Source organism: Fundulus heteroclitus, chromosome 16, assembly GCF_011125445.2.
Source record: "Fundulus heteroclitus isolate FHET01 chromosome 16, MU-UCD_Fhet_4.1, whole genome shotgun sequence".
NCBI classification, from domain to species: Eukaryota; Metazoa; Chordata; class Actinopteri; order Cyprinodontiformes; family Fundulidae; genus Fundulus; species Fundulus heteroclitus.
Window position 1 is genome coordinate 32491539 of NC_046376.1, and position 25981 is coordinate 32517519.

The following is a 25981-nucleotide window of genomic DNA, read 5'->3' on the forward strand; positions in this document are numbered from 1 at the left end:
CAGCAGCAAGGCCCTACGCCCCAGAATGCTCCCGGCATAGTGGCACCCCACTAGAAGAGACATGAGCACACTCCAGAACTTCATTAGTGTGAAACCTCATGCAGGACGCTACACCCTACCACATGCTCAGCTGGTAGAGGTTGGTAAAGTCAGTGTCTGTGGGATGCACCTGGCTGTTAGTGCTACTTAAAGACGAGTCACAGAACCAGGTGTCCAGTCAATGCATCCATTAACTGAGATAAGAGCATTTCCAGAACCTTCACAGACTGAAGGTAACGGGGAACTGAAAAGGAACAAACCAATTATCGCACATTGATGCACATGCTGATAAATGTTTTTTTTTCATATTCAACACATTAACACAAACAGTTGTTAACCTCTAACGTTAAAAATGTTGCTTTTCTCTATTTGTGCCATCGGTCCATGGACGTGTGCTCTCCTGACGTCTGGGGCTGAGAAGCAAAGGCACAGCGCTGAAGGTCATCCCGTATTCTGCGTGTCCTCCTACACGCTGTGCTTTGTGTGCTGTTCCCTCTCCTCCCACACTGGGGCCAGTCAGAGCTCGATGGCGGTGATTAAAAGCAAAGCAGCAAAAAACAAACGCAGCCTGAGGCTTTCCCCCATCAGGAAGCGGTTAAACAGACAGACGCTCTACACTCTGACCCAACGCTTACTCTGAGATGTGGACGAAGATGTCGCTGCCGCCGTCTGATGGTGTGATGAAGCCGTGGCCTTTGGAGCGGGAAAAACATTTACACACGCCGGAGTACACAGGACCCTCTGATGCTCGGACAGACCTGGAGAACAGAGGAGGGAGGGAAAAACACAAAGTGTTCATGGATAGTTCTGTTAATCTGATACTGGGGGACTTTCTCTGCTGTTTGGAACCAAAATATGTGGGGTCTGAGGTTTCTGTCAGCATGGTGCTGTGGGCTTGATACTGTGACGCCGGTGCTGTTGCTCTGCATGAAGTGAGTGAAATAATGAAGGAGGAATACCTGAAACTCTTCAGCTTAACCTCAAATCAACAACTTAGCAGTCACCACTGGGTGTTTCAGCAGGACAAAGATCCAAAACACAGCCAAACTGGAAAGATGCTCCCAAAGCCATGATCTGTACAACCCCCCAACATGTTAATGAGCTGTGAAATATCCAGTCAGAACTCTGGTAGAAGCATGCTGACGCCCTGTGGCTGAGGTAAAAGCTGCTAAGGGACGTCTATCCAAGGGTTACAATCAATAGATAATAATGTCCCACAGTGGTCCAATAGTACTTGGAGTTTTGTTCTGAGTATTTCTGCAGATACCGGGACTCTGACTTGTGCTGGAGGTCTGAGGTGAACAGTGTAAAGGAACGGCGTGGCGCTCCTGACCACCTGCTTAGAACCAACCCCTGGTCCGTTTGTAAGGTCGGCGCTGATCCAGGTGAGGGTTCAGGTCCCCACCTGCGTCTTTGAGTTTTATACACAACAAAGAAGGCTGGATGAAGCATCCAATCATTACCCTCAGCAGGTGATTGGTGGATCTTAAACTCAATGAAAACCGGATTCACATTTTACGTGATCAAGTATTTTACTGTGCATCTCCAAAACGAGAAATAATAGAAAACAACGACGCAGTGAGTGCGTTACTTTAAATTGTCAACACAAAGCGCCTCCCCACCCCGTGGCTTCCTGTGTGTCAGAGTGCTTACGCTGAGAAGGTCCTGTTCCTGCGTGTGGGCAGAGGGCTGGGGATGAGGAAGTCTCTCATTGGGGAAGGCGAGCGCTCTCTAAGCTTGTTGGTTGGAAGATGCAGAGACTCTGAAAGAGGACACAAGGTGTTAGAGCATGTCAAACTGCAGTAAGGAGTGTCACGTGCTGCTCTCCTCCATCATTCAACGCTGAAGGGACTCAGCACCGGTTTACGAGTCATATAAGAGTCTTGGTCAATAATTGATGTTTCTACATGGAGTTGTGCGAGCTGCTTTTGTCCAAGATCCCTGGAATAAAAACATTGGCTTTCATGCACCTTAGGCTGACTTCATAGCAGGATTTTAATGGTTACAGGCATCACTTACTGAGCAGAAGTATTATAAGCCTCAAACTTTTCCCATTTAGTCACATTACAACCACAAACGTCTTTAATTAGGATTTACTGTAGCAGGCCAACAGGAAGCAATGCAGCAGTGTGTGAAGATCTACAAAGTGTGTTTTCTATTTACATTCAGCCACATAAAGACCAAGGGCACAGCAGACAGGTCAGGGGCAACGCTGTTGAGAAGGCCGAAGCACAGTTAGGTCAGGACAACAAAGCCTGAAGATCCATACATCCAAAACTGAGCCAGAAGCATTCATCATGGCAGCAGTCAGGAGGCCTGTGGCAACACTGGAGGAGCTGGAGAGAGCCACAGCTCAGGTGGGATAATCTGTTGACAGAACAGCCATTTCTCATGAATCCCACAGATGTGGGGTTTCATTTATAAAATATTACCTATATTATATAGATTTTATTCAACCATCTGATCTAGAGTAACTGTGGTGCACCCCCCGTCTGTGTTCTTATCAGCATCACGCCTGGATTTCCCCATCATGGGACAATAAAGGTATTTCTATACATCGCCCTGAACACACCATGCCCATGGAGAAACATGGTGGTGGGAGCATCATGCTGCGGGATATCTTTCTGCAGCAGGAACAGGGGAGCTGGTCAGAGTTGATAGAAAGGTGGATTTAGATTGAGAGATTTAGAACGACCCAGTCAGTTTAGATACGAGTCAAATGAAGGCTATACCACCTGATGTTCACAGATGCTCTCCATCCAGTCCCACTGAGCCAGAGGTATTTCAGCTTCTAGATGCTCAATGCTGCTACAACCATACCACCAAAGACTTCCATGTGTAGTTGCAATGAAAGCTGTTTTATAGGCTATTAGCTTGGGAGGGCTGGAAAAAATTTATAAACAGCACCCGTCAGATTGTTATTTAGAAAAGACCTGCAAAGCTAGGCATCTTCTTTCTTCCACTTCACCACAGCAAAGTTTTACTGAAACATTCTAACAAGTGTTTAGAGGATGGGAAGACAGCTTCCCTCTGCTTCAGAGAAAATTTGTTTCACCATCCCTGAATGAAGTGTTATATTTTTTAAACAGGCAAACTATTGAGGCAAATCATGGAGAAACTGCATTCGTGTTATATGAGCCGGACGGACAGCTCCGTAACGAGGGATGGCCAAATGTTCTACTATGACACGGATTCCATGCAGAACAGCTGACAGTTTTTCTTTACCTGGAGAAGTTGGGGACTTGGGAGTGGACTCCTGGATGGGTGTGGCTTCAGAAGACATCTTGGAAGAGTTGGTGTCAAAGGCTCTGGAAGGTCAGGGAGCAGCTCTCTGAAGTCCGTACAAGCTGGGAGGGAGGAGGACAGGAGAACGGTGTTAGAGGAGCCACACAGACACGAGTACAGACTTAAAGCCACCGGCCTGAGCCCAGGAGCTCTGGGAAACGTGTTACTCTGGCTTCCAGGTAGGAACTACCCTCTTCAGTACACACTCCCTGCCCCTAACAAACAAACTCTAAAACTACAGCAGTGACCAGCTGGTTGTATGGCTGCAACCCTCGTTACCACGGCAACAATCATTTGAGAATGCTCCGATAGCGCCGAGACCTGAAAGAGAAGGAGGCCAGCCCCTTTAGTCGGCTCTCCTCCGGACTTGCATCGTGGTCCATTAAAACCTCTGTGATTGTAGATCAGCCAATTAGAGCAGAGCAGAAAAGAACAGCTCCGTTATTGGCCGCCTTTTATACCCGCTGTATTCTTCTGGCTATTAAACACGCTGAACAAAGGGCCGTAATTACTGAGCCTACCGGAGGACTGGGCCCCCCGGCCCTGCATCAGCTAATTGGAGTGTTACACAGGCTGATAGCAGCAGTAACACACAACTCCTGGGCGGGTCTAACGGACTGAATAAAAACAATCATATGATCCCAGAGTGGCTGAAGTCTGCATCCAATAAAAAAAGAAAATAAAAAAAAGTATTGCATGTTGAGAATCCCTCTCACAAACCCACCGTGAATCACAAAGGAACCTTTGTTAATTCACTCTGCTGACTGACTGACTGGTTGGTTTTGTTAGCAAGGGTGCAAGGCCAGCATTACATCTTTGTTTTATTGTGAAGCGGTGCTCAGTAACATGCCAGAAGGTTTCACATCGTAGCAAAAAGTCCAACACTAGACAAGCAGACAGGTCCAGAGCTCTGCTAAAGAGTTCATATCTATGGCTGCACAGTTAAATCACAAATTCAGCCTTATTGCACCACACACAGTTTAATATTGTAAAGATCTGCATGGACTGCAGCAGACATTAGCGAATTAAGTACCAATTACTTCCCAGCCGGTGAACAAGGCCCAACAACAGTTTCCTCAGGAAACTGAAACGGACTGGACTTCCTGCTAAGCTGCTAGAAACATTTGCAGAGCTACAATAGAAAGCGTTTCATGTATCAGCGTAACCGTGTGGTACGGGAGCTGCACAGTGCAGGAGAGGAAGGACTTAGCACGGGTGGTGAGGACAGTGCAGGGGACTGTGGGATGTCATCTACAAGATCTGGAGAGGGTTTATGCAGCACGAGTCCAGAGAAGAGCCAGAAGCATTGCCACTGATCTAACACACCCAGGCAATGCACTGTTTGACCCACGTCCATCAGGTAAACACTTCAGAAACATTAAATAAAAACTGACAGACTCAGAAACAGCTTCCTCCCAAAAGCTGTGAGGGGTGTCACCCCCTGCTGAGAAGCTTGTGGTCTGTTACACGTCACAATAACACTACAGCTAATGCTTATTTGCACACTGTAGTTTCTCAGGAATGTCTGATTGCACTGCTTTGGAAATGGAGGCTTAACATGAATGGACAGAATTTACTGCGGCCATGAGTGCATGAAGGAGGGATTGATTCATGCAACATCACAGTAATTCATATCGTTGGCAAAGGGACGGGTATTAGACTTTTTGGACTCAGACACAAATCTTATCAGACCCTAAAGGCTATTTGCACGCTTCTGTGTCTGCGTGTGACCTGTGTTCATCATGAGTGTCCGTCTCTAAAGAACTTCACTTTGGTAACACATGGTGACAATAAAGAGCTTTGATTCTTACACATGGGCTCTCTAGTCATCTATGTTGTTTGGTGAAGTCTGTTTAATGCAGCATAAATATTTCTTAGGAAGGTAAGGAAAAAAAAAGGCCGTACATGTTCAGTATGCCAGCAGTATATTGTGCTTTGCTTTTTGTTGGTCTGTCACATCAAGTCATAATGACACATTGGAGTTTGCAGTTGTTTTGTGAACAATTGTAGAAAAGTTAAGTGGAGCGAATCATTTTGTAAGGAGTGACTGGGAGGCTTTACTGATGAACTTTTCTTTTCTTTCTCTGGCCACACGTGGAGCTCATCTTCACAGCTGCCGGGTCAAAATGCTCATGGAGGACAGACAGGAAACAATGTGGGATTTTTAATGCAGGATTTAGTACTTTCTGAATCCCAACATGTTTACAATGCTTATAATACAGTAGAAGGCCTTTTCCACATTTATTTTGTGAAAGCATCTTTGTTAAGCAACATTTTTCCCGTCATCTTTCCATGTTCACTTTGTGTCGCTTCTGGTAAGAAGTTTAACTGTATCAGAGTTTCCACAGAGGTCACAACGAGGCTTTAATCGCCGTAATGCATCGGTAAAAGAAACATTATCGTTTCTGTTTTTAGCTTGGTCTTCCTGATAGGACGCCATCTCGTCCCTCTGCTCGTTCAGCTTTATTCTGAGTGCAAGCCCACACATGCACAGCACCGAGCAGCCACTGTTTGGCCTGCAAATTATCAACAGCTAAACAAGAACACCTTTCTTACAGTGATAATTGACAAAATTAGTAAAAAAAAAAAAAAAAGAGCTGCTGTCGCTAGAGAACACCCTGTTTTTCCTCCATCTGATGTAAAACAGAAAAAAGAAAACAACAACCATAAAATCAGACTAAAACCACACTGCAGATGAGCTTCTATAGGCAAACAGAATTTTTCTGCGTATTTTTCTGTGTGATCCAACTGAAAGGGAAATAAAGTCGCTGTGTGTGGTCTGATGTTTTCTCCAGCCGTGAGAGACCTGCACATAATAGCAGACGTGAAAGCAACATCCACAGAAACGGTGAGCTGTCAGACCAGAGATACCAGGAAGGGATTGATGGCGAATTACAAGTGAACTGCAGCATGTCCCCATGTTTACGGCTTTGTAGAAGATCCGCCTGAGCAGAGCGGAGCGCTTCTTCTCAGTTATCTGATCGCGCTTTACAGGAACACACAGCAGAGGGATTCTGCCGTCTGATCGGACTAAACTCAATAATCATGGAGTTAATGCGATTGCACCCTCCCTGGACAACATGCTTCTTCTATCAGTACCGCATCACAGAATATCAGTCTCAGTGTCCCCCGAAGCCAGCTGTCACTGGACAGAAATCAAAACGTCGTACTAAAGTCTCAGTTAATCTCTCAACAGCATAAATATCGGTCGTCCTATCCACACATGTGACCGTTACGGGCCGGTCACAAAAAGAAAGCCAAAACAAGCATTGTCTGCAGTGTGCCACGTAGGGGGACACAGCTAGCATGGGCTAGCAGGTGCTCGGTCACCTGAGAGGATGAATAGGTTTTGGTTCAACAAGTTCTTGGCGGCCCCTGATTGAACCACTGTGTGTGTGAGGAGGAGGAAGAAGAGCAATCCTCTGCAGCAGGATCTAACCCAAAGAACACTGTGCCGAATCAGTGCGAATAGCCGTGGTCTAAAGTCCGCGGTTTTGGGCTTCAGGATAAGATAAGAAATCCTTTATTGTCCCACAATGGGGAAATTCGGGCGTGACTGTGGCACAAAAAACCCCGACAGGGTTAAAAACTAAAATCAGTAAAGGATATAAAGAAGCTAAAGGCCTTGTTGTTCTGAGGCAAAATCCTCCTCAGAAAGCTCTACAGTACCTTTTAACTCCACAAGGCAAACTTGGGAGCAGATCAAGAGCGTTGTGCGGCTTTCAAGAAGGAACTCCAGGAGGTGCTTTCAGTTGACTGGACAACTACAGCTGATGCCATCAGGCAGACAGGTAAGACAGTACTTGCTATGTCTTCTGGAAGGAAAGTCGACGAGGAGACTTGGTGGTGGAATGAGGACTTACAGGAGTACAGTACCTCTGTCATGCAGAGAAAGAGATCAGCTAAGGAGCAGAACACAGTGAGGACTGAAGAGAGTGGCCAGGAGTACAGAGAGATGCAGCATGAAGTGAAGGTAGAGAAGCTAAGGCTCAGCAGAGGGCAGACAGTGACTTGTGTAGCATGTTGGACAGTAAGGAAGGAGAGAAGGATTGATACAGACAGAGATGGGAAGGATGTTCAGCAGGTTAGGGTGGATAAAGATCCAAGATGGAAATGTACTGCCAGGTGCAACACGTGTGATAGGAGGAGGATGCGAGAGAGAAAAAAAGAGCAGAAGCAGGGAGGATAGCCGTTCAGGAAGTATGAATGATGAAGAGTGGAGAGCCAGTAGCTCCTGATGACATGGAAGTGTTGAGGAAAGACAGCAGTAGTGTTTGACTAGACCGTTCAATGAGATCGTAGACTGAGAAGACGCCTGCAGAAGGGAGAGGTGCAGAGCTTTAGCAACTACAGAGGAATAAGGTCGATAAGTTGTAGAGTGAAATTATGGCAACGAGCAGAGAAAGCTAGAATGAGTTGAGTCCAACCTTCCCTCCAGGCTGTGCTCACACGGTCCTAGCTGTCCCTGTATGGAGAGCAACTGAAATACTAGCCATGAAACGCTACAAGCAAAGCATTAACTTTAAGTCCAACGTGCATTTCGTAGAATACATTGAGTACGATAATATTGTCATCTTCAAATCTTTTTGTATAAAAACGTACTCAGAAATAGGTGACACATTTAAATCCACAAATTAAAAAAAAAATAAAAACAAGAAAAAGTACTTAAAATCCAAATCACCTAAAATGTTCAACACCTGGCCCCCCCAGGTGCTGTGATTTTGGAGTTGGGGTTATGGGAGGGGTTTCCTAATTAGCTAATTACAACATAAGCAGACGCTCAGAGTCAGTGGGATGTGCCTTATTAGGGCTGCGTGGTACATGTGATAGACGGTAGAAACAATATGAATTCCTACAGTAGAGATTTGCGCTCTTCTGCCTTATCGTCGGTTACGTCTTCACGCCTGCCTAAACATGGCTGCAAGCACAGACAGCTGAGCTGGAGGAGTTTTGGGGGGAAAAAAATGGTGCTACGTCAGCGATTTGCACACGGTTTGGGTTTAATTGAGCACATGTTGAACAGAAAACAGCACTTTGCAAGATGTGTTGAGTGACGGTGACAGCCAACAAAGGTAACACGAGCAATTTGCTTTACCATCTGAAACGAAGCGCATGCTCGAGTACGCAGAACCTGACGCCGCGCTGGCTCATACATCTGCGCGGTCAAGCAACATGGACCGAACCAAAACATGTTCCCCTGCTACCAACAGCAGACCTCAACTGCACACGCTTTTTCAGAGTGCGGCTTACGACTGAAAGAGCAAACGATGGAGTGACACAACGAGCCGTCACAACGCACCTGAGCATAGATGCGGTCTCTTTCCATACAGCGCAGTGCTGCGCGTCTAAACACGATTCCTGTCGGCGCGCTCCAGCGTAATGGACCGTTAGGCTGAAAGTTATCAAAGTTCCGCTGAAATTAGACGGTTACGGTCAGTACGACACAGATGTTGGAGAGCAACATAGAAAAGGCTGCAGAGCTCTTGAACGTGCATCAGGGCAGCTATAAACCTATAAAATAACTTATTAGCTTGACGAACAGCCCCCTTCGAGCTGCACAACAACTCTCCGCTGTGGGAATACATCCGGACACACCAGTCTCCCGAGACAAAAACACACACACACACACGCACACGCACACCCCCCCCCCCCCGCTTGAAACGAAATCCTGAACCCTGAGAGAGATGCTTAAATGTGGATACGATTTACAGGACTATTTTTTTGGACCTGTGACATTTAAAGACTAATTATAATGATCTTAATGTGCAGCATAAAGTGTTGGGTTTCATCATGACTGTTTTCTGCTAAATAAATGCTCTAAAAATAACACTGCCTTTGCTTTTTATGAAAATTGTCAACCTTAAATTTATACCACGATATATACAGTTACTGGGAATTTTAGGTCAAACCGCACAGCCCTAGTGTTATTTTTAAATGCTGATAGTGTTGCTTTATCAAGGATCCTGTATCCTGTTTATTTCTTATAGCCCATGTCTCTTGCATTTAATACTTAGATTTAAACAAAGTTGAATTAAGTTAGTCTGGATGAGTTATAACAGGGCTAAGAAGGTAACTGAAAAATCCAAGTCCGCATATCAAACCGGAAATCAGCACCAGGAAGGAAATAACCTGATTGGCGTGTGGCTAAGCAGAGGTATAGCTCAAAATATCCACACACTGTGCAGAGGAAAAAGGAAAAAGAGAGCTGTTCTAAAGAACGCAAGAGCAAAGCTCACAAAAACATTTATACATTCCCCCCCGCAACACCAGTCACATCCAGTGTCTTAAAGAAACTGATTGGCATAGAATCTAAAGAGCTAATCAACTATAGAGTTTTTTTTTCCCTCAGCGATGGTATTTATTGGGTTGGACATTTTGGTATTGCAACGACCTAGTCGACATTAAATAGATCAAAGAGAAATAAAATTTTTGGAGCAGATCTAAGCATAGATTCATAACATAATAAATATAAGCTCCATTTAGACAATATGAAACCATCAAGATTGGACAAGAATTCCTTATTATTTTCAGTACTTTGTCATGCAGACACAACATAAAGACATGTCTGTTATTCTCCCTTACTCACACAGACCTTTCCAAGGCGTTGCTCTCTGGATACCCCGTCACTAAAGACCCTGCTGAAACAGCACATACCAGTCCACTGGGGCACAGCAAACATGCAAACAGTAGATCATTCAAAACACCATAGCCCTGCTCTCCAAGGTCAACACATACTCTTAGAACGCACACAACTCTGCAGATAAACACCAGTTTGGAGAAACAAAGAACCACAGAGGCTCGCAATGCCCACATCTGAGCATCCACCATCTCACATGTCCTCTGCTGTTGATCTTTACTCTCACAGAAGCCTCACATTTCTTAGAGGGAAAAAAACCCCACAAACACCCATCGTCTAGACCCGCTTATCTATGCAGGGGGACGGGGCTGGCACCCATCGGCAGTGGTCTATAGGCCCGTTTACACTTTTTTAACCGAGCCGAGCCGAGACCAGTCTGAGCTTGGATCAGTTAACCAAGCCAAGACGACCGTTTACACACCACACTATCCCGGTTCCTTGGTTGCTCCTCGCCTCCTAGTGACGATCTGCGGTACTGCTGCTCTCTGGGATTGAAGGCTGGACCGAGCAAATCAAAATGGCGGCGCCCGTAACATTCAGGATGTTATGGTTAGACAGAGTCGGCTTTTGGGACGTGGATGAGACAAACGAACGTCTAATCAGGATTTACAGACGCAGGAAACAACGACAGACACTGAGGTTCATCACACTCCTAAGCAGAATCATCTCTGGAAACCGTGTGGCACGGTAAGGAAGCTAGTATTATTATGAATGTCTGAAATTTGTCTAAATGGAGTGTGAATCGGGACGTGCAGCCAGACACGCCGGAAAACCCGCTGACAGTCAGCTGACTGTAAGGGGATGAGGCGGTCTGGTCATGCGCTCTTCGTTATCAGATAACCGGGATAAAAAAAAAAAAACAGTCCGAGACCTGCTCAGGAACTGGTCTGCAGTTAGCGCGGTCCGGTTCAGTCTGCTGACCATTTACATTTAAGAGTTATCTGGGTTACCGAGCTCGGACTGGTCTCGGCTCGGTTAAAAAAGTGTAGTGTAAACGGGCCTATTGAGCAAGAGGTGGTCCCCAGTCCATCTCTGGGCAACAGAGACAAACAGGCCAAACAACCATGCACACATGGAGAGACCAATGAAGCTAACAGTCATGTTGGACTGCAGGAGGAAGCCGGAGTACCCGGAGAGAACCCACCCACCGCAGGGAGAACATGCGAGCTCCATGCGGAAAGACCCAAGGCTTGGGATTTGGACCCAGGATCTTCTTGCTGCAAGGCAACAGTGCTACTGACTGAGACACAAACAATAATAAAAAAACAAAAACAAAAAAACAGCAGAAAGTAATTTTATCTTTCTCCACTGGGCCGCTTGCATGTGTATTACACAGAACCAGAATCTATGTCAAATAATCACTTCCTGACACTTCATTGTTGTCTTCATCAGACCATTTTCACAATCCTGAATGAAGGCGAATCACAATCACTCCTGTTGTCAGTGGCACTGCTGGTGAACCATACATTCACATTTAGTCCTCCCAATAAAGACAAAAAAGAATTAAAAAAAGGCCCTTTGACTGTGGCTTACACAACGGAGTAATCTGTCCTTCATAGTCTTCTGTTAATGAAACAAATCTGGAGTTAACCCTAACAAAGCCGGTGTTCTTCATCCCTCACAAAGACTATTACAGAAGTGGGAGTGAATGATTGAGTGGGTGTGCTGCTGCGCTCTCCGGTCTGTCTGCATCATATTACATGTGTCTAGAGAGCAGCTCAAGCAGTCCTCATTAGAGTTTAGAAGATCCAAAGCAAAGAGCTGAAGCAGGTTTTGTTTGGCTATGGGCCTCTGTGGCATTCTTAGGATGTCATAACCCCACAAGTAAAGCTAAATCATTTATTAATGTTATTTATTTTCATCCACACCACTAAAACGTGCGCCGAGGCTGAGGTCGGTTGGGATATTTTTGATCGCAACCGTATGTATTTTATTAAACTTCTCAGGCCATCTGTGAGATCAGACTGTTGCGTGTTGAATGGCAGGAAGTTATGCCTCCTCCCATCCTGCTGGATGAGACAGGAAATCGAAAGTAAAGTATGGAGAGTGAAACTAGGGACTGTGTGAGGAAGAAAGCCATACACTAGGACAAAAAAAAAAGAAAACAGCCCACGGTAAGATCCAGCTCCACTTAGATCCAATTTGACTTGAAAAGCTTTTATGGCAACATCCGGCCACCAAGAAATCAATTTGTTTGGTTCACAAAAGGATTTTAGGTCAAGTCTGAGATGTCTTGCTGCCTTAATACAGAACTGCTTTATGAAAGCGGCAAATATGGAGCTGGAGCATTAAGTGCTGGCCGTTAAAGCCATATAAGGAATAAATGACATGTCACAATATTAAAACAGAATATACTAGATGCTGGTTTGGCACAAAACGTCTGGATATGGTTACATGGAGGGCTATTTACATGTCAACTTGTGCTTTGTTTGGTGAAATAACTAAACCGTTATGAGCACTGAACACGAAGGTGAGCGCTTTTAGCTTGACGCCACGTTTCATCCATGTTGAAGCTCTTCTTTTCAGGTAAGAACGGAGGTAGAGCTTGTGTGCACTGTTGTGTTGACGGAGTTGGCCAAAGAAGAATGCCGTCAACCTGTTTCAGGGTTTCCCCCAGCGTATTGTAAGCCTGGCGGCCGTCACATGATGCAGAGCCAGCAAGTGTAGACGCCAGTCAACAAAGCAGCCTTCTGCCAGTCGTGATAGTAAACATCGGACCAGCGAATTTAACCCAAAATGGCTAGGGGACCCTAAACTTAGAAGATGGTCGTACAAGACAGAGTACAGTAAGCATATTTTATACTATATGAACATATTATGTTATATAATTTTATGTTGATTTAAGGAAATGTTTTCATCAAGTTCAGAGTGGCTGAGATGGACAACCTAAACGCTCTAGAATAGTTATTTGGAAAAACCCAGGAAGATTGCATGTAGTGATCTATCATGCAGCATTAGACGATAATTCAATAATAAGATATAGATCGATAGACGTGTGGTGCAACAGAAAAAAAAAAGGGGTCAATAAAAGTTTGATATAGAAACAGTTTACCTTCCTTTTCATTGTGGCCTATCATGTAGGTTGATGCCACAGTCACTACTCCCTCCCAACCAATCGCAGACCCAGGCACGCCGTCACAAAACGCCACCCTCTCAAACCACAACATGGAGCATGTGAAGATGTCACAGTGAGGAGGGTCAGAGGAAATTGTCCCAAAAAACGGTTTTAGTGGTTCACCAGTGTGGCAATATTTCAGTTGTAGTAAGTCAGACAAAAAGCAAACCACAGTCAGTTGTAAAATTTGCAGGGAATCGGTAAAGACAGCGTCTGGTAACCACTTGTTTTATGACTTAAGCGGCTCACACCCACAGCAGCACGAGCCGTGCCGGCCCCAGCCTGCCTCCACGTCACCAGAGGAATCATCTGGAATTTCTGCCAAAACAAAGCAGGCAAAACAAGCTAAACTGGGCTTCCTTCTCTGTGACTACTATGGCAAAGTGTCCAAGTAGCATAAGGACCTCACACATGCAGTGACATGCTTCATAGCGATGGATATGCTGCCGATGTCTGCAGTGGAAAAACATGGCTTCAAATAGCTTCTCGCCACTCTTGATCCGCGCGATATGAAGTGTCGGGCCGCGAGTATTTCTCTGACACAGCGCTACCTAATTTGTACAATATGTGCAGGGAACCAGTGCAAAGTGAGATGCAATCCGTGTCTTACTACGCCACAACGTCGGACCTCTGGTCAGGTCGCACATCTGAGCCCTACCTGAGCCTCTTCACCACATAGACAGAGAGTGGAACCTGAGTAGTAAATGTCTAGAAACGACTTACTTAGCGGACGACCATCCAGCAGAGATGATTGCAAACGGCTTGGTAGAATTATTGCCGTCATAGGGTCTGAATGAAGACAAAGTCATGTGCATCACAACTGATAGCGGCGCTAACATGGTGAAAGCCACAGCGCTCAACCACTGGACTCGGCTCCAGTGTTTGGTGCACCGTCTACCACGGTGAGTAGCTTGTTACTGAACTGGTAACTCGGTAGCCTAGTCCTACCATTTTTTTTTTTAGTTACAACAAACTGATAGTGTGCTATTCCCACCTAAACAGGCTATTCTATTTATTTATTTGGTCTATTTATTTTGGTCACTTACATTTTTTTTTAGTTATGGTTAAAAAATGTCAGTTAAATAAAGATTTAATTGGAATTCAGTGTTTGTGCGTTCTTTATTAAAAGTAGGTCATTTAGCAATATCATAAAATGATGGTTTTAAATATTTTCGATAAATATGGATAAATATATATCTTTTCTTTAATTGATATGCTTTTTTTCCCCCTATATCGTCCAGCCCTACGCAGCATGTGCCAGAAATAGCAGAAGAGGCCAAAACACAATACACCACAGTGTACATCTTATAGGGGTTCCCTGTGTTCATTCCTTTGACTTTAAGAGATCAGTTTGTTGGTTCTTTATACATTTATTTTACTTTTAAATGTGTCCAGCATTATTTGCCTTTTTGTAGGACTCTGATGTTGGTGTTTAAGTATTGTAAGTACCTTAAAATAACAGTGATGTATTCAAATTTGTCAACTTTTGACATTTTTAACAAAAACACGGTGGGCCGCCCTAGCAGGACCTACCACCGGGCTTAGCCAGTTTTCTGGGGGGAACCCTGCAGTGACATCATAAGCCAACGCCGTCTACAGCCCAGTGACGGTGCTCTGTCGGTCTGAGCTCCCCAGTCGAGATGCACCCTGTTCACACTGTAAAATATTTTTGTATGCACTAGATACATGTTTGCTTTGAAACACTATATTAGTTTGGAATGATTTGTCCCTCAGTAGCAACATTTAGCCGTTTCAAATCACAGTGACACACTGCAGATAAATAATTGTAATTAAAAAAAATTGCATGGCTGAATCATAGGTAGATACTTCCATAGAGGGAATTGACATTTAGATTAAGTGTTATCTGTTCTACTGCTTTGCCTAACAGAGAAGTGTCACTAAAATTATACATTTCTCTAAGGAGGGGCTAAATTGTTCCCATTTGTTGGTTTTGCCCTGATAAAGAAAATATATGCATGTCATCTGTGTAAAGGTCTTTACATGTATCGTCATTGCCCATCATGTATACGTTTCTTACCTTCAGCTCCATCCTTATGGTGGAAGCTTTGTTTTGTAATTTGTTTGTTATAGAGTTAAAGATATATATATATATATATAAAAATTGAACTTGACAGAAATATCTTTAGTTTAAAAAAAAAAAAAAAAAAAGATAAGCTTGCAGATGGAAAGGGGAAACCCAAGTTGTTTTGTTCCTTGCCCTTCATCTTCAGGGTCTTTTCGCTTCACCTTTAGTTTTGTCTTAGATCTGCATTGACAGCTCAGCTTTGCTGTTGACGGGCAGATTAAAGGACGCCGGATGCAGGCTGTATATTAACAGACATTCTAAACGTCCTAAAGACTAAAGCAGAACAATAAACCATTTCATAATCAGAAACAGTCACAATAATAATAAGGTCATCTTAATCTTTGTGCGTTTAAAAAAAAAAAGTGTTACATTAAAGAATAATAAAACAAACGGATATATCGGTGTAGGACTTTAATCTGAAATATTTACATATTTTGATCATTCTATGATGAACATATTTAAAGCGAAAAGAGGAAAACAGTGACTAAACTGTATTTCTCAAGGTTGCAGTAAATACCAGAACTCTTGGTTTTGACTAAGTGACATAAACTGAGGAAAAGTTCTATGCAGTTTTCAGCATTTTCCCCACTTCCTCTCTGTATCAAAGCTCTTAATAACAGCGGTGCATTTATAAACACAGTAACTGAAACAAATCGGTGAGGTTAACCGGGAACATAAGTAGCTCCTGGCTGATCGGTGAAAATCTGTATACCCAAACACAACCTCCTCCAGGGGCAGAGCGCTGCCTGTAGGGAGCCAGAAAGCATCGAGCTCTAACAGAGCCTGCGTTTTGTACCCGGCTTCCTGTGACTATGGATGTCAGTGTGGGTGAGTGAGCGTATTCATTCGTTTGTGTGTCCAAGGCCACGAGAGATATGCCTGTGTGGCAGCAAACAATGATCCTGATCTGACAATTTCATGACTCATCCTACCAATGTGCGTCAGTTGAGCATCTCGATCGTTTAGATTCACTCTGGCGAGCATCAGCAGTCCCCTGGCCTGGACTTTAGTTCAATCTGCATTTATACGTACAGCCATAGCACAATACCCAGATGTGGAGGGTAGCATAGCTGCTTTCTGTGCTGCACCTCCTAAACATGCAGTGTAATACACATTGGGCAAAAGATCTTAAGACCTGACCCATTACAGATGTCTGTTTTTGCTTTTCTAAATTACACCTAAATGTCTCAAATGAACCACAAGTCAATATCATTTGAAGATAATCAGTGTAAATCTAAAACTGGTTTTCAAATGAAGAATTGATTAAAGTGAATAGGGCTATTCAAAGCAACCTAACCCTCTGCAATAAAGTAACTGACCACCTTTTTTTATTTAGTTTTTTTACAATTCAGATATAAGAGATACACATTTATTTCTCATGTAAAATTTAAGTACTGCTTACATTTATTTGCTGTATTTTTGTGCATTTAAGTGTATTTTTTTAATTAAGCATTTCTTTCTGTGTTTATATAGAAATGTCAATGTTGGTCCTCCATGTTTCGCCGTTTTTTTAAATAAATACAATTAGCCAAGGTTAAAATTTTTTTTGGGGATTTTGTCTTTGTTTAAATCACCTATAAATCAGACATAGTGGCAATTGCAATAGTGGTTCCACTAAAAGAACTATTTTATGCCTTACCTTCACACAGACCCAACGTTTACATTTAGACATTATAGCTGTGGAACTATACTTTATTTATAACAGGTATGCAATATCAGGTGAAAATTGCATCTAAAACTCTCTGGGTTTCTAAAAAATGAAGTAATCTGAAAATGATTTCAGATTTACTCTCGTTATTTTTGCCTGATAATGAATGGAGGGACTTTGAGGTTCTTCGTGGAGGCTAAGCATTTATTGTCTTTACTTCACTAATTGCAATGCTTAGACGGTGAAAGTGAGCGTAAGTCAGTGGTAGCAGCACAGCAGGCAGGACACAGACCAGGGCCGACGACTGAGTTCAGCAAAACAACAGAAGAACTATAATTTCACCTGCTTTAATCAGTTTATCGGGTTTCTGTTCCTCAATGTGTGTAACAACACACTGACAGAGCTGTGGTAGTTCTGGCCTGTCCTAAAAAAATCCAAAATAAAATCCCCTGTAGTTTGTGGTTGTAACTTCAGAAGATCTTGAGCAGGCTTCAAGTTTAACAACGCAACACGGTCTGGAAGTGCGTCTGTTTTCTGCCCGCTGGACCATCAGCGCACTCCTGTTTAGGGAACTCTCTCCCACAGGGATGCTGCTCCGTGTTAAGCTTCCTGTACACAGGTACCGGCAGCGCAACAAGGAGCTCGGCTTTCAGACTAGATGGTTCAAAGGACTGCTTTTTCCCCCCAACATAATCTTATTTACTCAACAGAGCCAGATCACAACTCAACTGATTTAATGCTACCATTTCTATAGAACATATCAATACTTTCTTAATTCTTTCATAAAAAAAACAAGCAATATTATTTCTGTTCCCTACATGGTCAGAGCAGTGCTCCCCCTGCTCTGCACAAATCTGCCCATTAGGAACGGCCTTGTTAAACCGTACATTGTATAGCACGATCTTACTAGCCGTCGTTTTGCAACCACTAATATGTTTCAGCGTACTGTTATTAAAAGTTCCCTTTATTAATAAGATACCAGAAATTTCAAGAGGGAGCAGAGTTTTCTCTGACTGTTATGGAGGCGAGTTGCAACATCTTTCACTTATAAAAGAAAAAAAAAAAAAAAAGCCGGCAGCTAAGAAAGTCACGGCCTGGAGACTAAAGCAGCCGCACCTGTTGCATTCAGAGGTAATGCTTTTTTAAGCTACAGTTTAGCGAGTTTAAGTGGCAAGACTGCAGGCCAATAGCACTGAGCCAATAGTCCAGCAAATTAACTCGCTAATGCTAGCCGGCCTCACTACAGAAGTGCGGCTCCATAAAGCGCAGAGCGACAAAAGGTGATAATGTTCTGCACCATTTACTTATCAAGACAGTGGTCGTTTATGCCAGATTTTTATTTAGCCTCGCATCACTGTCTGCATCATTAAAAAAACTAAAATATTTTACTAGTAGTGTCCACAGTGACTCGTTCATCCCTCTGCCTGTGACCTAAGCTGACTTCTGTTTTTTCCTGATCTCTGTAGCTGTTTAACTGTGTTATAATGCCGTGAATATTTAATGACGACAGTCAGGGTCAAGCTGTGTTCTTCCACGCTCCAAATGCGTTTACACATCAAAATAGCAATACCACAAGGTCTTTAACAGCATTACAGCAGTAATAACTGCATATTACTTAGCAGCAATGTAATAAATATTGTTTATTTGTCCTAAATAATAATAATAAAAAAAAAGATTAGGTCATGCTTCACATTTCTGTGTAAAACGGTTGTGTAAATGCGGTGAAACTGTGGTTTAAGCATTGCTCTGGGTTAAAGAACGGTTCTGCTGAGTGTGGAGACAGCAGAGACCCGGCCATCGCGCACACCACCAAGTGTTTGTGTCTGATTCCACAAGAACAAAACAACAGTTCTTGCAGCTTTTTCTTGACGCACATCTCAGGCAGAACGTTTTGTTTCTTGCAGTGGTCGACAAATATTGTCGACTGGTCAGAACTATAAAAGTTGTCGTGATTCTTGCGCTGCATGGAAGGGACCTTTCTGCTCTCAAGGCCGTTGTGAAGCATGAGACCCAACGTTCCTCCCATCACGGGAGAAGAAGTGGTGTTGGCAGAGGAAATACCCTGGTGAGCAGCTGGACAGCAGACTGGACAGTAGACCTAACAGTGAAGCTGTATGGAAGAGACGGAGCAGACTGCACTTCTTCAGTGGTGGGAAGCATCACTGAAGCTCAGCGGGCTGATGAAGCAGCCTGGCTGCTGCAGGGCTTCTAGCAATGATTGCACAAAGAAGGATGCTTCAGAAAATGGAGAACAAGAAGCGTCCACTTCACAGTAAAGCTGGACGATACGGCTTAAAAATAAAATCTCAGATTTTATTATCCCAAATCACTTTTTCCCCTCCTTTTCATGTCACAGAATTTTGTGACTGTCAATTGTCCAATTACTTTTGGTCCTTTTTAAAAAGCGGTGCCTGAGGTCAAAAATCTGAAAACCCTAAACCCTTCATACAACTGAAATGTGGATACCCTCAAATGAGTGTCTGCACTATATGATCATGTTTGGTTTATGACTATAGTTAGAATATGCTTCAGTTAACAGGAAAAAAACTCATGCAAGTGTTGATTTTTGTCGAGTGCATGCATGCGCATATACATACACGCACTGCTTCTTTAAATGCACGTCAAGCAAACCATGTCAACTAGATGGCACACACTGGTACGCCATCTAGTTGACATGGTGGGCTAAATGAGTTAAGAGTAAAAAATGACAATGTCAACATGTCCTCCATGTATCAGCTACTGTTAACAACTACGTTCATCATGTAAAATGGTTTTTAGCACTGTTGCCAAGTCCGCTTACTGTAAGTGGCTTTGGGCTTGCTTTTTCCTCACGTTTTTTTGGGATGTTTCTGAAGGTGCGGTTGCTTATTTTGGGTCTAATATAAGCCATTATAAACACGAGTTATGAAGAGACTGCACTACAGACACCGTGAACCGGCCCGCTGACATCACTCAGCCCCCCCGCGTACACAGACTCCCTGAGAGGGAGAAGGACAAACTAGCCGTCTCTGGTGGGAGGACCACACTGCCCTGTTTCTATCATAACAGCAAAATAAACTTCACTGTTACTTTGAAATTACCTGTGCAGCAGAAAGCAGCAAATAGAATGATCTACTGTCGCCTCTGCTTGTTTTATACTCCTCCATAGACAACACCTCCTCATATAGGAGGAAGATAGGGAAAACACGCATGGCTGACAAGTTTCTCTCCTTTTGGCTACTGTAATCAGAAATGACTACAAAACATGGCGCCTTCCAGTGGGTGCACTGACACCTATGTATTTCTAAACTTCTAAGTTATCAGAACACTTTAATTTCTGCTGTGAGGTTATTAGACTTAGCCAGATTATGTATTTCTAAACAGCAATATCAGATTTTTGCCAAGTAAAAGCCGAATTAGTTCCACACTGTCCATTCTACCCAGATTGTGCCTGAAGTGTAACTTTGTTTAATGTGGCAACAAAGACTTACTTCCAGCGGGTACAGTCCAACTGGATTGATGTAAGTGGAGTTTGCCCCTTACACAAACACCAGGAATCTCATGTTTGGAAACGGTAAAGTTGCAGCTATTTTGCTCATGCACAGGTTAGACAGGTGAATGAAGCAACTAGAACATCTGAGCTGCCATTTAAATGATTCAAGACAACAATTTCACTCTAAAAGACAACAGTTGAAGTAATTCACATTAGGTTTAAGGCTACTTCAGTGGCAACTGCAGGGTTCCCACCACTATTATAAGCCTGGCAACCTGCCTGGCTGCTCCCACAATAAAAAAAACAGTCAATAAATACCTTAAGTCAACAAACCTAGAAATGCCAATAAATCAATAAATACCTAGTTGTCTTACAGAATGTTACATTATTTTCCAGATTTAAGTCATGTGATAAAGACCTGTTGAGCTTTTCTAATTATGCCAACTAGTAGCACTGTTGGCTTACAGCAAGAAGATCTTTCTGCATGTTCTCCCTGTACTAGGGCTCGGTATCGATTCAAGTTTCAAGAATCGATTGCGATTCTCAAGATTTAGAATCGATCATTTTCGATTTAATCCAATTTAAAATTGGATCGCTGGTATTAAAATTTTTTTAGCGGTTAACTGAATTTCAGGGCTGTGTAGTTATGCTTATAACATATTGATCATATAATATTAACATTTAACTGCAAATGAATAAAGTAATGGTAGCTAATGGCGGCTGTAAGGACCAAAGCCTCTCCCTGAATGTTGAGACGATTGCTTTCACAGACAGGCTGAGGGGCAGAAAACCCAAACAGATTTAGGGTTAAAGAAAACAGAGACGCCAGAGACATCTACAGCTGTTGTTTCAGCTCAGTTTAATTCAAAATATTTTATTAAACCAGAAGGGACGCTAAATTTGGACACTAAGCTGGTCCTTTATTAGAAATATGATAATAAAAACCTCCCGGTCTGGAGTGTGTAGGCTCCTGTGATGCATGTTGCATCCATGCCTCCGACCACTAGGTGGAGCTTGGTGCTTTGTTGTGTTTTCGTCCTGCTGAGCTCTCAGAGCAGAAGAAGAAAAAATAAACAGACTAACACAGTTGTAAAGCTGAACTGGGCTCTCTGTACGCTTTACAGATAAAAACACAATATTACAGCTGCTACATACTTAGGCGAGCTGTGCGCAGACTGAGCCAAGCAGACTCCGCTCTGACTCTCCTTTTACCTTCAGAGTCGACCTGTGTCTACATTTCTTGTGACAAATTCCTATAATACCCACATGTTTTCTCAGCGGGTGAAGGGATGGTAAAATGTTTGATTAGCTTAGCTAGTTGAGCATGCAGAGCCATTTCTTTTCCAGCAGGCCAGCCCCCGCCTATCTGTCTGTGAGAACAGATAGAGGCCGGTGAAGACGGGCGTCCAGGAAACCGTCTACGTACAACTTGTGAGGCACTTGTATTTTGCTAGCGAGCAGTTTATAATGTGACACCGCGTATGCATATGTGATCGTAAAAATTGAGTCAGGCAAGTGATGCCGGCTCACACAGTGGAATTTCTTAATTTTTTTTAAATCGATCTTTAGGAATTAATATGATAATCGGTTCCCCAATTGGATTTTTTTAACAGGGCCCTTCCCTGTACATGCATGGGTTCTCTCCGGGTACTCCGGCTTCCTCCCACAGCCCAACAACACCACCATTAGGTTCATGTAAAGTCCCTTAAATGATTAAATTAAATCATTTAAGGGATTTTAGGTTCATGTAGGGGTGGACAATAATTCAATATCAATATATAGTGCGATATAAATTCATTAAAGGTGATATGACACTTCCAGTATGCGTTACAGTCTATGATTACAGCATTTGTCACTGACTGATGTTGTGGGGTTTGTGTAGTTTGATGCGTTTTATTTTTTAAAAGCAAATATTTCTAAAATGTTATATTGGAGGAGTTTCATAAACTTGGCAAAATAATTGCCATACATTTGTACAGGAATCTGTTGTGTGCATTGTTTGTTGCCTTTGAGGCTTTTATTTTGTTTTTATCAATATCGTAATTATATCGTATTTACGGAAGTTAAGAAATATATTGTGATATAAGTTTTTGCCATATCATCCAGCCCTAGTTCATCGGTTACTCCAATTTGGCCTTAGATGTGTGTGTGTGTGTGTGTATCTCTGTGGCCCTGTGATGGATCTGTCCAGGAAGCACCCCGCCTCTCACCCATTGACCGTTGGAGATAGACACCAGCCCCCCCGGTGACCCTGCACCGATAAGCGGGTATAGAAAACGGATAGATGAGGGGAAAAACAAGCCAACCTTGAAATGACTGCACGATATTGTATAAAAAAGGGGAAAAACTGTTCAGAAAAGGCTTGGGTTACCATAATCCAGATCACTGTCGTAATATTTACCAATACATTGGTACATATTCATGATAATGTGCAGCCCTATTTATAAGTAACTTAACCCTTTACTACAGTAGCAGAACCGTGCCCAAAATTTAAAGAAAATTATATAAAGCCAACCTTCGAACTGAGTATTTTCATTTAGTAGGGGTAGAATTCCCAAGATAATAAATAATTGTAAAAACAAAATGGTTCCACAGTCACTGGTACACCCCAACATCCTTTTAAAATAAACATAATTAACGTTTTTTTGTTGGTTTAGTTTTACAGTTCAGAGATTCGGGGAACTTCTAGGAGACGTGGTTTGCTGTTCCCTGACTTCTGAACTAAAGACAAGTCGCTGCCCCTTTTCAGAATCTAGAGAGCAGAGGCAGAATGGAGGTCTGGAGATCCATTCACCTACTGGTTGAGAGACACCTCTGAAGGACCCTACTCTACGCAGCCTGGATCCTTCAGAGGCTGCAGGGACCGTGGAGGCTGGAAGTGAACGGCCGTCGAACTGCTTCAGCCTCATACGAGGTTCGCTGACATCACCGGCCATGTGACCGTTCAGATGAACCGGCTAGGGTGGCAGAAAGAAAGGGGCGTGGCCTACACCTCACCGCATTGATCTGCATAAGGTATGTGGGATTTCCCCAAGAGGAACCACTCAGTTAGGCAATCCTCATTCAGGCCCGCCGTTCAAATGCATTTTATAGTGGTTACGGGTTTATTACTACTTCCAGAGGTAGATCGGGGGCCCTATTTCTTGACAAGAGTCTCTGGACTTTTCGTGTAAAAACCATAGAGCAAAAGAAAGATCTGATAGGCCTTAATATTGTCATTTTGACCTACAAATATTTATTTATAAAAATTTCGGGACGACTGTGGCTTGATGGCTTGAGTAGTCGTCTGGCAATCAGAAGGCTGTGGTTTCGATTCCGGCTTCCCCTTGCCACATGTCCATGTGCCCCTGGGCAAGGCACTTAACCCCGTCTCGGTTTATGGGGAGTGTTGGCCTAGTGGTTAGAGCAGCACGCTTGCACTCAGAGAAGGATGCAAGTACCCGGTTTGATCCCAGCGCCTGCACTCTGGGTCCCTGAGCAAGACCCTTAACCCCAGATTGCTCCCTGGGTGCCGCACATGGCAGCCCACTGCTCCCCAAGGGTGATGGGATAAAAGCAGAGAACAAATTTCGTTGTAATGTATGTTTCAATGACAATAAAGATGATATTACTATTACTAAATACTCATGTTTGTAGGTGGGCTTGGTGAAAACAAAGAATGAATATGTGGAAAAGCACATCCTGCCATCATCAGTAAGGACGGTGGCCGGCCTGTGATGCTGTGGATCATTTTTCTTTCAGATGCTTGAAGAACCTTGTTAGAAAAATATCCTGTATCTGCTCCATCCTTGTGGAATGTTATGGGAAAAGACAAAAAAGTGTGTTGCGCAAAGTATTTACAGCACAGCTAATTGAGATTTAGGTAGCACCGGATAAAGTAGGATTTTTCTAAAACTGGTAGTTAAAGACAGAGAAAGATTAAAGTTGCTGCAATGCTTTTTTTGCATGTCTTTATCAAGATTGGCAAGAAAGTAAGTCAGCGTCTGTGTTCACACGAAGACTTAACCGATTAAGTCGTTATATCTCAGTTTTCCGTGAGTACCCAGTTTCATTCACATCACCACAGCAGATCTTTGATAAAGATTTACGAATACGAGACAAAATATGGGATTGCTGCAAAGATTAAATTTTTTTTAGTGTCATCAAAATGCTTGAAATGGATCTCCACATTTGGGGTTTAAACCAGGCCATGAGAAACCAAGCAAACAACCAAATAGCCATTTTTTTCTTTTAACTTCCAGGTCAGCTGAGGGGACATCTTCAACACGTTGATGTCAAAAACAGGAAACTTTAGAAACACTCAGAATCTTAATCTGAAAGCAAAGTCAGATGCATCTAAACCAGTCTACTGTGCAGATCAGGAGGACGTCAGAAACGTTTTACTTCCATAAACCTTCCCTCTCCTAACCCAGATTGCTATGAGTCCGCCCCAAAACAAACATACCTGACATCTCTGTCAGAGGTATGTTTATCTTTAGTCAAAAACAAATTGACTACTGTTTAAATAAACGTGGCAATGGAGTATTTATGTTTCCAATACATAGTGACAGCTTCTTTAAAGCATTTATTTATTTCTTTTCCACTGTGTGATCAGCAGCAGCATTTTCTCACACAGACCCCAGGCTGGCTGAGCCTTGTTGTCCCCCTTTCTTGGCATCCAGCCCCCACCCCCACCTTCAAAGGAAATGACCGCCAGCACGCGCCACAAAGCACAGTTCGGAGATTTATCCATTTTAACGTCGTTCATGGTTACTGGGGGGGAGAGAAACACAAGCGACCCCCTCTCTCTAAGAAGTTCGGTACCGGACCGTCGGGCAAACATGTTAACTCTACCGAACTCGGACTGAAACTTAGCGCCTAGCTTCTGACACATTGTTACTCGGCTAGGCGCGCGGCGCTCACTGAGTTGGTGTTAATTGAAGTGTTTAATGGCATCGCTCACCTTGGTTTTTCCAAGTTGGGAACTGGTAGTTGGTTCTGTAGCCAGACAAACAGGGTCCGAACCGAGCCCAGGGTTGGTTGGTTATGCTGCTTTATGACCTCGCTCCGCTTCACAAAGAGTAGAGGGGATGAGGTTCATTCTCCAGGAGCATAGCACCGTAAATACTCGCTCTGCTGCTCTCTCTCTCTCTCTTTTTTTTTCTGAATGGGCGGAACTCTTGACGTCACTAGTTACCGTAACAACCGCAGCGGGGAGAATGAAAAAAAAAAAAAAAAAACATATTTCCGTAAATGTCAGATACAGAGCGCAAAGCAAATTCGGCCAAGCAGGTGTGTGTGTCTGTTGCGAGTGAATAAATAACATTTCCCAAAGCTTTTATACATCTTTTATTTCATCACTTTATTACTGGCTGTGATTTAAGTTGTTAACACCATTATTATGTATATGAATTCAATGTATGCAAGTTTCTTTTCTTATTTAAAAAGGTCCATCACATAGAAAACAAGTCAAACTCAAAAACGTTCACATGCCCTGAACATTTACACGTTTTTTCATATTACAGCCATAACCTTCCACATATGCTATTCTGATTTTGTATAATAGACCAAGGCAAGGTTTGCTACACGTTTTTACCAACCGACATCTTAAGAATCAAGAATCTTTTATTGTCCCCATGTGTTATCATGGTGACATTATGTTTAAGGCAGACAATGGCTTAGGATGTACATGGATGCATGATAGACATACACAACAGATT

General features: G+C 43.2%; 1 protein-coding gene across 1 annotated transcript in view; it reads right to left on the reverse strand.

Annotated features, from left to right (window-relative positions):
- carhsp1 (calcium regulated heat stable protein 1) overlaps window positions 1–25419 on the reverse strand; it is a 28039-nt gene extending 2620 nt beyond the window's left edge. The window contains exons 1-4 of the mRNA XM_012857910.3: window positions 25225–25419; window positions 3265–3386; window positions 1693–1801; window positions 675–797 (exon numbers count right to left, since the gene is read on the reverse strand). Of these exons, the coding sequence (XP_012713364.1) occupies window positions 675–797; window positions 1693–1801; window positions 3265–3322 (290 nt within the window). The 5' untranslated portion in view covers window positions 3323–3386; window positions 25225–25419. The remainder of the gene's footprint in view (window positions 1–674; window positions 798–1692; window positions 1802–3264; window positions 3387–25224) is intronic.
- Between the last annotated feature and the right edge of the window lie 562 nt (window positions 25420–25981).